Here is a 14,833-nt window from a genome sequence, read left to right on the forward strand (position 1 = left end):
CTCGGGGACGCCTTTCATCGCGAGTGGAGTTGCGGTCTGTTGTACGCCTTTCCGCCTATACCACTTCTGCCCAGAGTGCTCAAGAAGATCAGGGTCGACCGGGCCCAAGTCATCTTAGTGGCTCCGGATTGGGCACGAAGGTTCTGGTATCCCGAGCTACTCAGTCTGTCAATCGATCCCCCGATACGACTGCCTCTTCAGGAGGACCTTCTGTCGCAGCAACAGGGGACGGTCCTCCACCCGAACCTGTCCAGCCTCCACCTCCATGTGTGGAGATTGAGCAGCGGCAGTTGATGCCATTTGACTTGCCTCCTGAAGTCTGTAATGTTATTCTGGCAGCCAGGCGTCCCTCCACAAAATCGGTATACGCCTGCAGGTGGAACAAATTTGTGGCATGGTGCACAGCAAAGGCTGTGGATCCCCTTTCCGCCCCTCTTTCTGAGGTTCTCCTCTTTCTTCTTTCCTTGGCCCAGCAGGGCTCTGCTCTGGGCACCCTCAAGGGGTATCTTTCAGCTATTTCTGCTTTCTTACGGCTTCAGCCTTCTCTTTTCAAATGCCCTGTTTCTCGATTCTTTAGGGGCATTACTCACATGTTTCCTCCTGTCCCTTTCGTAATGCCTCAGTGGGATTTGAACCTTGTTTTGACCTTTCTGATGTGCGCTCCCTTTGAGCCGCCTCATAATTGTCCCCTTCGTCTTCTCACTCTTAAGACTGCTTTCCTGGTTGCCATCACCTCTGCTAGAAGGGTGAGTGAGCTCCATGCTCTCTCTTCTAAGCCTCCTTTCCTTTCTGTCCATCCGGACAAAGTTGTTCTCCGGACTCGTCCTTGCTTTCTCCCTAAGGTGGTAACTGCCTTTCACATCGGACAGTCTCTTACTCTGCCCACCTTCTTTCCGCCTCCGCATCCCTCGAAAGAGGAAGAGAGGCTCCACCGTCTGGACCCAGGCCGGCGCTGTCTTTCTATCTGGACCGCACCAAACAGTTCCGGGTGGGCAACCAACTTTTTTTTGGCTACGTGGGCGCTAAGAAGGGGCGGGCGGTGCACAAACGAACCATCTCTCGGTGGGTCGTTTTGTGTATCAAGGCCTGTTACTCTTTAGCTAAAAAGGAACCTCCTGTAGGGCTGAGGGCCTATTCCACTCTGGCCACAGCGGCGACCACTGCCCTGGGCCGGGGAGTCCCCTTGCAGGACATCTGTCAGGCAGCAACGTGGGCCTCGCTGCACACGTTTGCCAAACACTATTGCCTGGACAGCCAAGTCCGGAGAGACGGCTTCTTTGGCCGTTCTGTTCTCCAGGACTTTCTGGTATGAACTTGGTTCGCAGGCCCACCACCGGGGTTGGTATTGCTGGGGTATCTATTCTAAGGTGAATCTTTCCGGATCCAGCCTGACGCCTTGGGATATTCTAAGGTGAGGAATCTAGCTAACTAATGTTTCTTACCGATATATTGTTACCGAAGGTAAGTAACTTGTTCATTACTTCTTGAACAGCCTCCTGCTGGGCGTTGCTGGCATTTGACTAGATGGGCTTTAGTACATGATTCTGCATTGATTGCTACCTTCTCTCCCCTGGCTGCAAATAAACCCTTAGGGGACAAGGCATCTCTGTACTCGTTGGGATTCTGCCACCTTGCATTTATGTCTCTTACGGTGTTTCCATTTTGAGATATTGACAACTGAAGATTCTGAACTGTAGAAAAGACTAACTTTTGCCTTAACCTTTGATTTGAGATTACTTTTTCCAAAACCCTCATTGCCTCTTGGCAGAATGGGCATTGAGTACTGGGGTGGTTGGGTAAGCCTGTGGTGTGTTATTTTTCCGGCTTCGTTTGTGCAGCTTAGAGATGGAAGGAGCTCAATCTGAAGAAACATTGGTGGAAATTACCCACATCTCACTTCAAAAAGAGAAAAAACCAAAAGCCATGATTCTCTTTTAAATGGCGCAGGAGACTCAAAAACAGCCTTATTTGTCGGCGATTTCTCGATTGGCCCTGGTGGTATCTCCCCTCGGAAGGTTGTTTCTTAGATGCATAATCATTGGACGTTTTCTTTTCGAATCTAATGTGAGCTCACATATTATTTTGCCAGGACTTATACCAGTGTTCCCATGCCGTGCACATCTCTATTCTCTTAATTGAGCAGCAGCTATGATCTGAACTGTTCACCCACAGAGTAGATGTTACCCAATCCTAAGCAAACACAAGGAGATGATGGACGAAGTGCTGAAACTTTTCAGACACTCACCCGCTGTTTAGGATTGGGCTTTGTTGCCCAATCCTAAACAGCGGGAAGGTTAATGACTAGCCAATTCAAACAGACAGATCTTCCTTCTTGCTTACAAGATTAGCACAAAAAGTAAGAATGTTTGCTTCTTAAGAGTGACCCCCAGACCTTCTGTTATCCCAAACCTCACCAGTGCCAGGCTTACCTTTCTTTCCTGTAACATTACCTCAGAGAGCACCTTACCCACTTCCTGCCAGAAGACGCAGATCAAGGGACACTGTCAGAACATAAGAACATCATCCGCCTTTTCCATGCCACACTTGCGACACTTTTTCACCTCCCGACCTCCCAGGATCGATGGCCATTTTTGTTGTCCAGTATACCCTGAGCACGGTAAATAGAATATTTTGCCAGGTGAGGATTTGATAGACAATAAAATAGTAGACAAAAATAATTGCCATAAAGTTGTTTAATATAGCATCAGCAGGCCCCTCTTCCAGGTATCTGTTGGCAGGGTAAAAACTTCTCCCCGGCTTGCACTAGCATCCAGTACCATTTGGAGACTTCTAGTCATTGGAGCGGTCTTCCTTGTAACTTTTCTTCCCATTCCGTGTTTCCTTTCTCATCTCTACATAATCTGCATGCCCAACTTGCTAAATGATTGTACTTAGGACAAGTTACCCTCTGTGATTTCGGTCGGGGACTCCCAAGAGAGTAAAGATTTCCCCTTAATGATTTGACCCCACGTATTCACGCCCACTTCAATTAAAGGGCTTGCCAACATGTCCTGTAGGCTATCAGGAGTTTCCATTGAGTTCCACATTGGTTCGAAATGTAATTTGGTATTCCTAGTGTCTAACTAACTTGATACCTTAGCTTGCATGTCGACTCTACCATCCTCAGCCCAACCTTTTTCAAATACTTTGGGTGTCCAAATTTAAAAAGGAAATGATCACCACCTTGGCACAGATTTTTTGTCAAGGCTTTAAGAAGCGGGTAAAGGAAAGATCTTATATTCTTTAGCTGGAAAGCCTAACAGTATAAATAAAAATCTGAACTTGTGATTCCCCTGCTATTTTTTCCTATGTACAGGGGTGTGTAATTTCATGGGGCAGTTTGCTTCATAAATCTACTTGTCCTGTAACGAAATCCACTTGTCCCTTTAGTGCCATGTAATGCAGTGACAAATTATGGCAGCAATCTCATTATATAAGAGCTCCGGAATAGCCTCTCTGATTATCCCAGGTCTCCTTCCATAGTAGGGTTTGAATACTAGCAATTCCCTTATGTTACCACGTTTCAGCAGATCTACATACTAGCGCTGAAGGTAAGCATCAGTTCCAGGGTTGGAATGCCCTTTTGAGTCTGTGCAAACCTACTAATTTGCATATTTTAAGGGTTTTTACCAACTCTTATCTAATCTTTTCCCATACTGAGAAAGGTTGGAAATTTACTCCTGACAATGGCAGCCATAAAACTTATTTCAGGGTTGGGGAAAAAATGGTTGGAGGGAAAGTGAACTTGCAAACACTCAGATTTTCGCATGAGCACATCTAAACCTGCATATTAGCTCATGCTAAAATGCAGTTCACAAATATTTTCTAGGAGTACTATTTCTTGGCCTACTTCTGTAAAGTCTTGTGAATCATGAAAGTCGTATATCTGCCCTTAATGCAAGGACATGAGTGCACTTTTGAGACTTTAATAATTGGGCCCCTGATTAGGTCTGGCGTTAACCATGACATTTTGTGTTTATTAACATTCTGTCTCTCTCTCTGTCGGCTAGCTTCACTGTGAGTGACAGCATTCTGTACTTTCACAAGGAGCATAAACAACACATAGTCATTTTGTTCAGTGCCAGGAACAACTGTTGCAATGTGTGCTTTTTGAGACCAAAACAATGTTTGCTTTGGCCAATGTTTGTTATGAGGGCCGGTAGCTCCCACACCAATAAGGTTTTACAAAAAACCATGCCAAAACAACTCCCGCATTGACAAAACCAAAACGCTGACCAACAATTCCAGACCTATTGGCTTTACCAATGCTTGTTTATTTTTTGTTTCCCATAATCTTATTAAAACTGGTTACACTGATTTTCCATTATGAATATTTTTGGGAAACACTAGCACACATCAACACATTTTGCTAAATGATGCTGCAGGAAAATTGTAACTAAAATGTTTCAGTAGTTTAGCGAAATGTTTTTGCATTTTTTTTTGTGAACATTTTATTTTGAAAGCAAAGAATCAATCTTGCTTTCAAGCTTCTGCATATATTTGCATCTTATCAGAGAGCATTCTGGGAGCCGTATGCATAGCCTCATATTGCTAAATATTGAAAAAGTGTTTACACATTTTTATACTGGACCCACGATCAGTAGTACAGTCTGAACTTACATGTACTTAGATCACTCACCCTAATAATAAAGGTTTTGCATTAATGAACCATAAATACAAGTTTGAACAGCATTAACACATGGACACAAATATTACCTTAACTGCAGGCAAAGCGTTTCCCTGATCCATATTGTGGTACTGTAAACTGGCAGTCAAAGGGTTTGTGATGTAGGGGGTTGGGCCTACTTGTCCCGAGGACAAAATACACATGAAAACTTGTTGCCCTTGACCCCAAACAATATTTCCCGGGTGTCGGGCTGTAGGAATTCCACATCCCTGTATGTAGTTTCCTCCACGCAATTCTCACCCACTTGGCTGACCAAATGAAGTTGCTTCTCTCCCCCTGAAGTTTCTCAAACCATTCTGGCTTGAAAACTAATGGTATTGCGTTAAAAATAAAATCACATTTTTGGAGTGTCTACATTTTTAAGATATTAGCCCTTCCTAGAAAAGAATGTGGGAGACCTCCCTACGTTCTTAATAACCTCCTAGTTCCCGTTATTGTTTTATTAAAAGTTACGTGGCCCATTTTATCCTGGTCTTCCACCACCTGAATTCCTAAGTACCTTATTTCCTGTTTTACAAGAGGACTATTATAGTGAGTGTTCCATGTTATAATTTCTGTCTTCTGCTGATTAGCAAATAGCCAGAAACATTCCCAAAGTCCTCCAAGGTACTCAGAATCATTGGGAGGGGCCTTGCCGGATCTCTTGTATAAACCATCAGATCCTCTGCATCAAGAGCCACTTTTTCTCCCACGCATTACACTCAAAGTGGGTGATATTTTAACTTGTCCTAACTTTATTTGCCAAGGGCTCAATATATAGATTGAAAAAGCAGAGGTGATAGCGGGCATCCCTGATATAGCCCTCTCTCTGTGTTTATCTGTTGGGTGAAGATTACTGTTCAACAATATCCTAGCTATTGGGTTTTTGTATAATGACCTGACTTCTCTTGAGAATTCAAGTCGTGCAGTTGGATTGCAAAATATAAAACGGGCCAGCTCACACTGTCAAAAGCTTTGGCAGCATCAAAGGTCAGTACCATCAAAGCACATTTATCTTTTTTAGCCATGTCTATTGCACCAATCAGGTCATGCGTTAACTCGTGAAGTTTTCTTCCCCTAACAAAACCCCTTTTGGTCTTTGTGGACTAATGTCCCAATCATCTTCTCCAGTTGTTTGGTTAACACCTGTGTATAGGTTTTATAGTTGCGGTTCAAATAAAGAAATCAGCTTATCCGACTCGCAAATCTTAGGGTCTTTATTCGGCTTAAGAATTGTACTAATAGTGGACTCATCCCAAGAACACTGCAGAGCTTGCCCTTCAGAGAACGCAGCATTCAGCAGTTCAGTTAGAGTGGGAACAAGCTCATCTTTTAGGGCCATATATATCTTGTTTGGCAGGCCAGCTGGTCCAGCTGCTTTTTCTCTCTTTAGTTTTCCTAATTGCCGCTAACACTTTAGTACAAATCCCCAATTTCATCTTCTCCTTTAAGTCTACTTGCATGGTCGGTATGACAATTCCACTAAAATGACTCGTGATCTGGTCCTCGAACGCCTCTAGAACTTCTGTATATAGCTTTTACAAGAAGTGTGTAAAGGCCTGTTCTATCTTAGGCCTCCGTGCATATTTTACCCATTTCTTCAATTTGAATTGCTGTAATGATGTTTCTAGTCTGTTCCACCTTTGTTTTCCAGCCCAATAGTTTGCCACACCCCTCTGCATATTCATAGTAGGCCTATTTACTGGCTTCTCATTTAATCCGTATTATTGCTTTTAAATAATTTGCAAGGTCAGGTCTTGTACTCTTTATCCTTTCCTCCACAGCTACCTCATCTAGGGTATTGTGCATCTTGCCTACCACTCTCTACAGCCTCTGTATTGTAGATTCAAGATCCCTTATCTAGCTTTTTGTTTCCTTACACGTATTTGCTGCTTGACTAATTACCCTTCCTCTAATGAAAGCTTTGTATGTGTCCCAGATGGTGTTCAGAGGGGTCGAATTTCTTTTTATCTGAAAACATTCTTTAATATCTTGCTTCAGGTGATCTATCACCTGTGAGTACAATAATAGTACTCCGTTTACAGACTATCTTGGGGGAAGAGGTAATTTATCTAGCAGAAATTTAAGGCTAACTGCTGAGTGATCAGAAAGATGTTCCGGTACGTGTTCCACTTAATTGACTTTTTTGCTCATTTTGATATCCAATAGGAAAAAATCAATTCCAGAAAAATGCCCATACTTTTTGTTGTGGAAAGATAAACTTTGCTCTCAATTTGCTCTTAGTCTCCAAATATCAACTAAGCCCATATCTTTTATTAATTGTTTTACTAGCACTCTCATTTTGAGGGAACTTGCTGGGCCTGTTGTAGTAGATTTATTATAAATGGGGCCTATGAGCACATTAAAATCCCCTCCTAATAATATGAGAAATTTAACCTCCAGAAGCTTATTATACAGGGCTTGAAGGGGGGCAGGGTCATCAATGTTTGGTCCATAATAACCCACAAAAGCGTATCATGTACTATATACATTTTCAACTTTGCGATCAGCCGTCTCCCCCCTTGATGTGCCATATAACCCTCCAAAGCAGCCTTGATAGGTTTTTTAATGAGGAGTGCCACCCCCTTAACTCAACATGACTGACTGGTGCACATGTAAAGGTCTACCCATTTTTGTTTCTCTATTATTTCTTCCCATTCTTCTTTTAACAGATGGGTCTCTTGTAAAATTATGACTTCGCTGTCTTAAAGCCACAAATATTCAAGAATTCTTCTCCTCCTAGTTTTACTCTACGGCCGCTTACATTCCAAGTTAAGACCTTTGAGGGTAAAAACTTGACGACTCTGGCATGTTAATCTAAGAAGAGGGAAGGAACTAGCTTATACCTGTATGAGCTCCACAAAAGCCTTTGTATTATCTCTTTGCAAATGAGAGCTAAAAATTGCTTTCTTTTTCTCCTACTTGCTCCTACACCCAGTGCTAATTATCAGCCAAAACTCCTGTTGTGCCAGTGACCCCCCCTCACCCCACCCTGGGGAACCCTCCCTGAAACCATTGCGTTTGTTTTTGAAATTTATGCCCATTTGAACTCTCGTTTTCCTCAGTGACATCTATTTCATTTCTGATGTGCTTTAATCTGTTCCACTAAGATTACTGCTTCCTTCAGGTCCCTTATATTATGCATTTTATTGTTCCACATGATTTTTAGAGGGGCAGGGAAACACATCTAGGCAGTGGCTCACAGTGATCTAAACTTCTGAATGGATTTACCTAGCTCGAGCCATCTATGCTGCGTAGCTCTGGGAATATCCAACCTGATACTTAAGGTCCACTCCCCTTTTGTGAAACTGCCAGCTTTTAGGGCTTCCATCAGAATTTTTTCTTTAGAGAGTATGACTTAAAGTTGATCAAAGTTTTTCTTGGGCATTTCCTGACTGCCGCTTTTGTGAAAGGATATCAAATCCTCTATATGTCCTCATCCAGTACCAGAGGGTCCATACTAGGTATAAAATCCTTTTATTAGATTAACCGTGAAGCCTCTGATGTTCTCTCCCTTTGAACCTTCCACAACGTTCAGTACTCTAATATTATTCCTTCTCGCATTATTTTCTAGTTGCTCAGTTTTGTCACAGATCTTTTTCTCCCATTATAAGTGCCTCAATCTTTTCATGGTTGGCTTCGACTTCCCTATTGAGTTCCTCTAAAGAAGCTACCATCACACACATTGTTTCCATTAAGGAGTTCATTTTGGCTTCTAGGGCATCACAGGCGGCCTAAATCTTTCCCTGATTTTTCTCCCAATATCGTGAACTTCCTCTGATTTCTTCTATCAAGGTTGCAAGCATCTTCTCTACACCTAGCTGGCTTTCTTGTCCTTGGGGCTGGGGTCTGAAATTTTGTGGCTGAGAACCATGTAGCTGAGACTGATCCTGCTCTGTATCGTTAGTTAATAACTGGAATCTGTTGCTGGTTTCAAGTACTACCCTACTCCTCGCTGTATTCCCCATGTCAACATTACTTCTGTTCTGCGACCCTGACCTGCCTGCTTGGTGGGACTGAGGGGGTAAGGAAATGCAGTCCTCTTACCTATTCGATTGAACTATAAAGAAAGAGCGCAAGGAGGGGGTAATCTTAATGCACTCTGTTGATTTACCACCTTTCCCCCAAGTCTCCTTTGAAGTAGCCGACCGCCATGTTCCCCCCCCCACAGACCCTCCCCAGGAACCTGTGGTGTTTTTAAAACATCAGGCGCTGCTGCATTGTTCTGACTAATGTTCTACTTAGAAACTGTTTGACTCAATCATAGACCAATCTTAACTGAGTGCACATTACATTACCGCCGTTATTGTCTTCACAACCAAAATATGAACATTTGGCATATTTGAACAGTGAGATAGCACTCCCGTCCCTGTGACAGCATTAGTAAACTATCACTTACATGTAACAATGACTTTCCGAGGGCTCCGGGAAAAGGCCAGCAAATTTCTGAGTGTTTACCTGTTAGTTTATCAAGTGCGTAAACTTCATTATTAGGATTGTTTTCATAGTTCAGCTAGCTTCATTATCTGATGTATTTTCTATTTTAATAGAGTATTGGATTATGAACCGGTTAGCTATTAGTTTTCATATTTGTCGGATTTTTAAATTCTTGATTATTTCATATTTCTCTTTAAGGTAAACCAGGGTATGATTGGTTCTCCTGTACTTGATATCTATCCATTTTCTTTTCCATAGGAAGCTGTTTTATCCAGTCTGTACAAGTTGCCACTTATATTAAAATAACAAGTACATAACCGTAAGCATGCATGTGAATCAATAGTTGGAACTAACAACTTAAAGTCTAATAGTGAATACTTCCAATGAGATGCAATGAAACTGACTCTTGGTCTACTCATAGCTTCTCACCAGGCTACATAAGGGGTCATCTTGATCCAGGTTGACTACAGAGCAAGAGCTGTGTCACACAAACATACTTCTTGTCACCAAAAATCTGAGATTCCGAGCCCCAGAACTTCCAAAATCAATAAAGCTCTCTTCTATGTATTTAGTCCATGGAATCACTGGTGCTTTCTCCAAATTCATGATATTGTATACAATGGCATTGGAAATGCCCACCTTTTATTTAACCATAGTGAAGCCCAATGTTTAATTGGAACAAGCTTGATGTTCTCTCTAAACAGACAAATTAGGTTTTCACATTTGACTAAAGGTAGATCAGAAAGCAGATACCTAAAGAGTTTCCTTAGGAGGCAATTTTATTCCATCTGTAAAGATGAGGTATTTACATAACTCCAAAATCCTGTCCCATTTCACTTTAGTGTTGCTCGGAGCTTCATAAATCCAAAACATACCTTTGATTTTCTTTTGCCCATTCTTCCATAGAATAATGGACATCCATTTCTATAGTGGGTAACAAAACTCCCAGGTAGGTAAAGGAATAAACGCACTCTTGAGAACATGTAGCTCTTATTTGCAAGTTGTTAGTCCTTTTATCATAATAAAGAACTTTATAAAATATTTGCTGATAGGATAGAATCTGTAACTGGAACATGCCTATCTATCATATGTTGCAAACTGTTGGCTGTGTATGATAATAAAATTGAATTGTCTGCTTACCGGAAAAGTGGTAGAAATCTTGAACTAACATTAGGGGCATTCGTGGATTCACTGTTGAGTCCAATATCTAGTCTTACTCGTCTATAAGTTAAAATGAAACATTCATGGCGGACACAGTTTTTTGCTTTTTCCAATAAGTCAGGAAGGAGTTTTTTTTGTAAGGATTCTCTTAAACTTAAGACTTAGATGTGGTGTTTAAAAGTATCTCTTGCATAGGGTTGCCTTTATGAAGACTGTATTTAATTAGATAGCTATGTTATTTTGCTACCTTGAACATTTTCTTTTCTTTCTTCCCAATTTTAATTGACTTTTTTTTACATGATATTGTATAATCCGTTTTAAAATAGTAAATGCATGTAATTTGGACTGATTACAGTTAATCTTTTTTCACATCACGCTAGCTGTCTTGGATTCTTTGTTAGTTTCTGTATTTTCACCCTGTTTGCTTTGTTAATGTGCTCCATATGCTTAACATTTTTAATTGTTTCAGTTAGCTAGTTTTTTTAAATGCAAAAGGGGTTATTCCTAATTAGTCATTGGGACTTTTTCGTTACAGGTGAACCCAACAGTTTGTGCGATGGCCCATCTGTTGTTGCAGATCAGCACAGATGGACAATTTATCATTCCAAAGTAAACCTTCCAGCTGCACTAAACGATCCTAGGTTGGCAAAAAGAGAATCTGATTTCTTTACTAAAACATGGGGACTAGATTTTGTGGAGACCGAAGTCATGCCTTCATTCTACCTCCCTGTGATTACCAAGGAAAGTTTTGCATTGTACAAACAAGATATTACTATGGTAAGTCCCCATCCTTTTGAGTAACAGAAGTACAGTTGAATCACATGAACCTTTTTTTGATTGTAAATATCATTATGTATTTGAAATAATACAAATAACATGTCATGTGTAACAATAGTGTTACATACCAATTGAAGCAACTTTGAGTGCCTCATGTCGTTTTATGGGTAGAAGACATAAGGGACTAACTGTTCTGTTATCCGTTTTATAGAGGGACACCAAAAGCCTGCTCGTGGGATGAGAGTTGTGTTAAGACTTGCTGTTACTGTAAAATGACATTTGCCTGTAAACAAAAGTGACACCATTTACGGGTTTTTGCTACATTATGAAATGCACTCCGTACAGAAAGTCTTAGACTTCTCAAGATCGGGAATTTGGATTATCTCAGCCAGTGAGGTCTCCAAACCGCTTGAAATATTAAATGAAGTTATGCTACTGTTACGTTGGATGTGTCTGGCCAACCTTGTGATGAAAAATTATCATTGTAGGATTTTGCCCTTTATTAGTTCCAATAAAGGGTGTAGTTGGGTAAGAAAGTACATGCTTTTTCCAGACAGGCTCTGTCATAGACTAATACGCTTTGATTAAGTTCCCATTGTCAGGCTAGGATCCTTCAGTGCATTTTACATAGCACCTAACCCTGTTTAATGCAGTACGCTGTCCAACTTTTCTGGACTATTTTATGTGCAGCTTTTGATGTGGCTAAGCCTTAATCCCTTCCCTCAGAGCCCCTGTTTCATTTCTTTAGCACACATCACATGTTAAAAAGTTTGGGGTATACCTCTCTATTTGCTCAACATTTTCGAATGGGAGATAATTATTTTAAGACTGACAAATGGTTCAGGAGTATCACCTATCAAGGTAAGATAACATTTTAAATTCTATCAGGAATCCAAAGAAGAAGGAGGTAACCCAAGGCTTCAGGCTTGAAAGAGACCCTCAACGCTCCCATTAAGAGACTGTTGGAACCCACATAGGTTCTTATAGAACATGTACCCACATAGGTTGCTCGGAAGAACCTGAGCAGCTCATAAGTGCAGCTTAAAAGCTGGCAAGCCGTTGGCATCAAAAAGCTCTTCTTGAAGGGCCATTTCATCCCGTCACAGCATATTCTGAGTGACTTTAAAAACTGTCCTTATTTCTCAGAGAAAGCCCTTGCAGACAGGAGGATAACCTTAATTGTATATATTGAGGAATGGTATAACTCTGTTGTAGAAGAATTAACCAACTCCATTAATCCAAGAAAAAAATCAATATGGAAGAGGAGATCTGCACGGCAAAGGAGAAAGGCTCTAAGGTACTGATTTCATGTGAGTTGTTAAGACATATTTATAGTATTTGCTCTCTCAAGTACACATGGACAATCTGACAAAGCCTACATTTTCAAAAGAAATGACAGCATTTCCTCTCAGAAGCACTTGTCTAATAAGAAACGTAATCTTTTCAACACAAATCCCGCAACGTTTGAGGAAAAGCTTGGATTCAATCTGACCCGTTATAAGGAAAAAATGTTTTTGGATTATTGAGGCTCTTTTACCAAAGATTTTGCCAGCATCTCTTTCCATTTGTGCCCTCCTTATCCACTATTGCCTTCAAAAGACCACTAGCATTATCTGACATCATCATGGATGAAGACATTCCCTTCCCAGGAGAAAATCTTGAAGAGACATATTCTCCCAAATTTCTGTTTGGTAGAGAAGACAAGGATAAAGAGGAGGAAATGGATGCAATGACTATTTAAGACTAAGTCCCCCAAAAGGGAATTATTGCCCACCAACACAATGGATGCCAATTGACTTGCTGATTTCTCTTTGTAGAATACTCCAAAATGTTACCAAATGGTCACCTGAACCTAAAAAGATTCAACAGCAGAGCTTCGGTGACCAGAGGAACTTCCAATACCTAGACCACGACTGTGATACCTTAATGTTCCACAATACTTACCTCCTATACCTACACTGCCCTCTGTTGGAAAAACAGCTCCTCAAATCCATAATGTAGAGGTTGGAAAGTAGACCAGGAAGGAATGAAAGCATGGGAATGGAAATGGGGGAGCAAGTTGTTCAATGAGAGGAGTGTCTAATCTTAGGGAAGGTTTTAATGATGGTTCCTCTTTGGGTAACCCCACTTGGATATGTTGAGGGCAAAAATAATTTTTCAGTATGATTTTAAGACCAAAGAAGGCAGTGACTATTATGTTTCTAGAAGACTTTTAGGACGAAAGCCTCCCAATTATGAAAATGTCTTTTTCATGGCCTTCCATCACTAGACCAATTGTAAAATAATATCCAGTGCTATATTGATGATGCCCTTAAAATTCCATGCAGGTTAATTTACAGCAGATTCATTGGTTTTGGCCCAGGCCTGGAGAAAGTTGATCAGTATATTAGCACTATGACAGAATAGGTATCCCCGGCTTCAGCAAGAATGATACAGTTTACAGTTGTCATTGCAGTTAAATCTCACTATCAAGGAGGCAGTACAACTAGGTGAATACCAGTTCAGCACTTAACTGCTGTTCTGAAGTGACAGGAATGGCTGCAAAGTACTATCTTTGACCTTAAATTGAAAGATATGCTCTGTGATGAAGTGAAAGTATTTGGAAATAAGACTGATAAAGCCTTGCACTCAATCAGATTTTACACTGATAAGGCAAGTATAGTGGGGGACTTGGTCAGAAAACACATTATCACTCCTTACGCGGCAGTGGAGAAAAAGGCACAAGTACATGAAGTAGATGCTGGGCTCCACCCCCTCGTCCTCTTGTGTTCCTTTTCTTCACATGCCCTCTGCATACCGGTGCCTTTTTTCTTGAGCCTTATCTTTTTCCCCCATTCAGTTACCCCAGACTGTGGGCTGCCTTCCTGTTTAACTCCCTCCTGTGAGTTAACTCCCTTGTTCTTTTCTACATCCCCTCATTTTCTGCTAACTCATCTACTTTTTATATTTCCTATACTTAGGGAAAATCCTACACCTACCGTGTACCTCTTCCCTCTCCTATTATTTTTCGTATATTTTATGCTGCATCATTATTTACTAACCTTTTTTTACTCCCTCTTCTCAGTACAGAGATGTTGTGCCCTTTTTGCTGAATTCCTGTCTTGCTTTATTCGTATCCCGAGTGCCACAACACACTCCACACTGAAAGTCCTCACATGGGATATTTTTTAGCTACTCAATTGGCAATTTCCAGTTCTTTGCTTTTCAGTTTGGTGATGGTACTTGGTAGAGGTTTCCTCTGCTCACCATTTCTGGAATGTAGTACCTTTGTTCATCCTGCACCTCTAGTGATTTTTCGTTGACTATTTAAATACATTTAATGTACCAAAATAAATTAAATACGTTTTTCTTTGTAATAAGTTTGGTGCCTTACGATTCTTTGTTGCACTTTTGGTTGATTGAAAAATATTGTTGGTATTTGTGAACTTGTAAATCAATTTAATTCTTTGTGTCCAGGCACACAATTATTTGTGACCATTTTTGCCATTTTGTATTTTTTTTTTTTTTTTTTTTTTTTTTTGAAAAACCTTTATTGACATTTCAAGCACTTACACGTATGGGCCTACAACCCCCCGGGGCCGGCCGCTAAGCAATCAGAACAATAAAAGCACATGTAAACACAGGCGGCACCTCGGAGAGCAAAGTCTACAATACAGTATAGTCCGGCCGATGAGCCGCTCAGGTAGGACACCAGGAGAGAAAGGGTTTTTCATTTTATAATAAAACAAAACAGTAGGATCAGGTGCCAAACAGTTTCCCAACAGCGATAAGGGGCAAGGATAAGAGACGCAA

The 14,833-nt window shown here is 41.0% G+C and overlaps 1 protein-coding gene across 5 annotated transcripts in view; it reads left to right on the top strand.

Annotated features, from left to right (window-relative positions):
* The window catches only part of VPS54 (VPS54 subunit of GARP complex), a 541,872-nt gene that overhangs the window by 91,617 nt on the left and 435,422 nt on the right, over nt 1-14,833 (top strand). For all 5 annotated transcript variants that reach the window (XM_085612543.1, XM_085612546.1, XM_085612547.1 and 2 more), the window contains one exon: nt 10,800-11,041. In XM_085612543.1, coding sequence (XP_085468669.1) covers nt 10,800-11,041 — 242 coding nt within the window. The remainder of the gene's footprint in view (nt 1-10,799; nt 11,042-14,833) is intronic.

Source organism: Triturus cristatus, chromosome 6, assembly GCF_964204655.1.
Source record: "Triturus cristatus chromosome 6, aTriCri1.1, whole genome shotgun sequence".
NCBI lineage: Eukaryota > Metazoa > Chordata > Amphibia > Caudata > Salamandridae > Triturus > Triturus cristatus.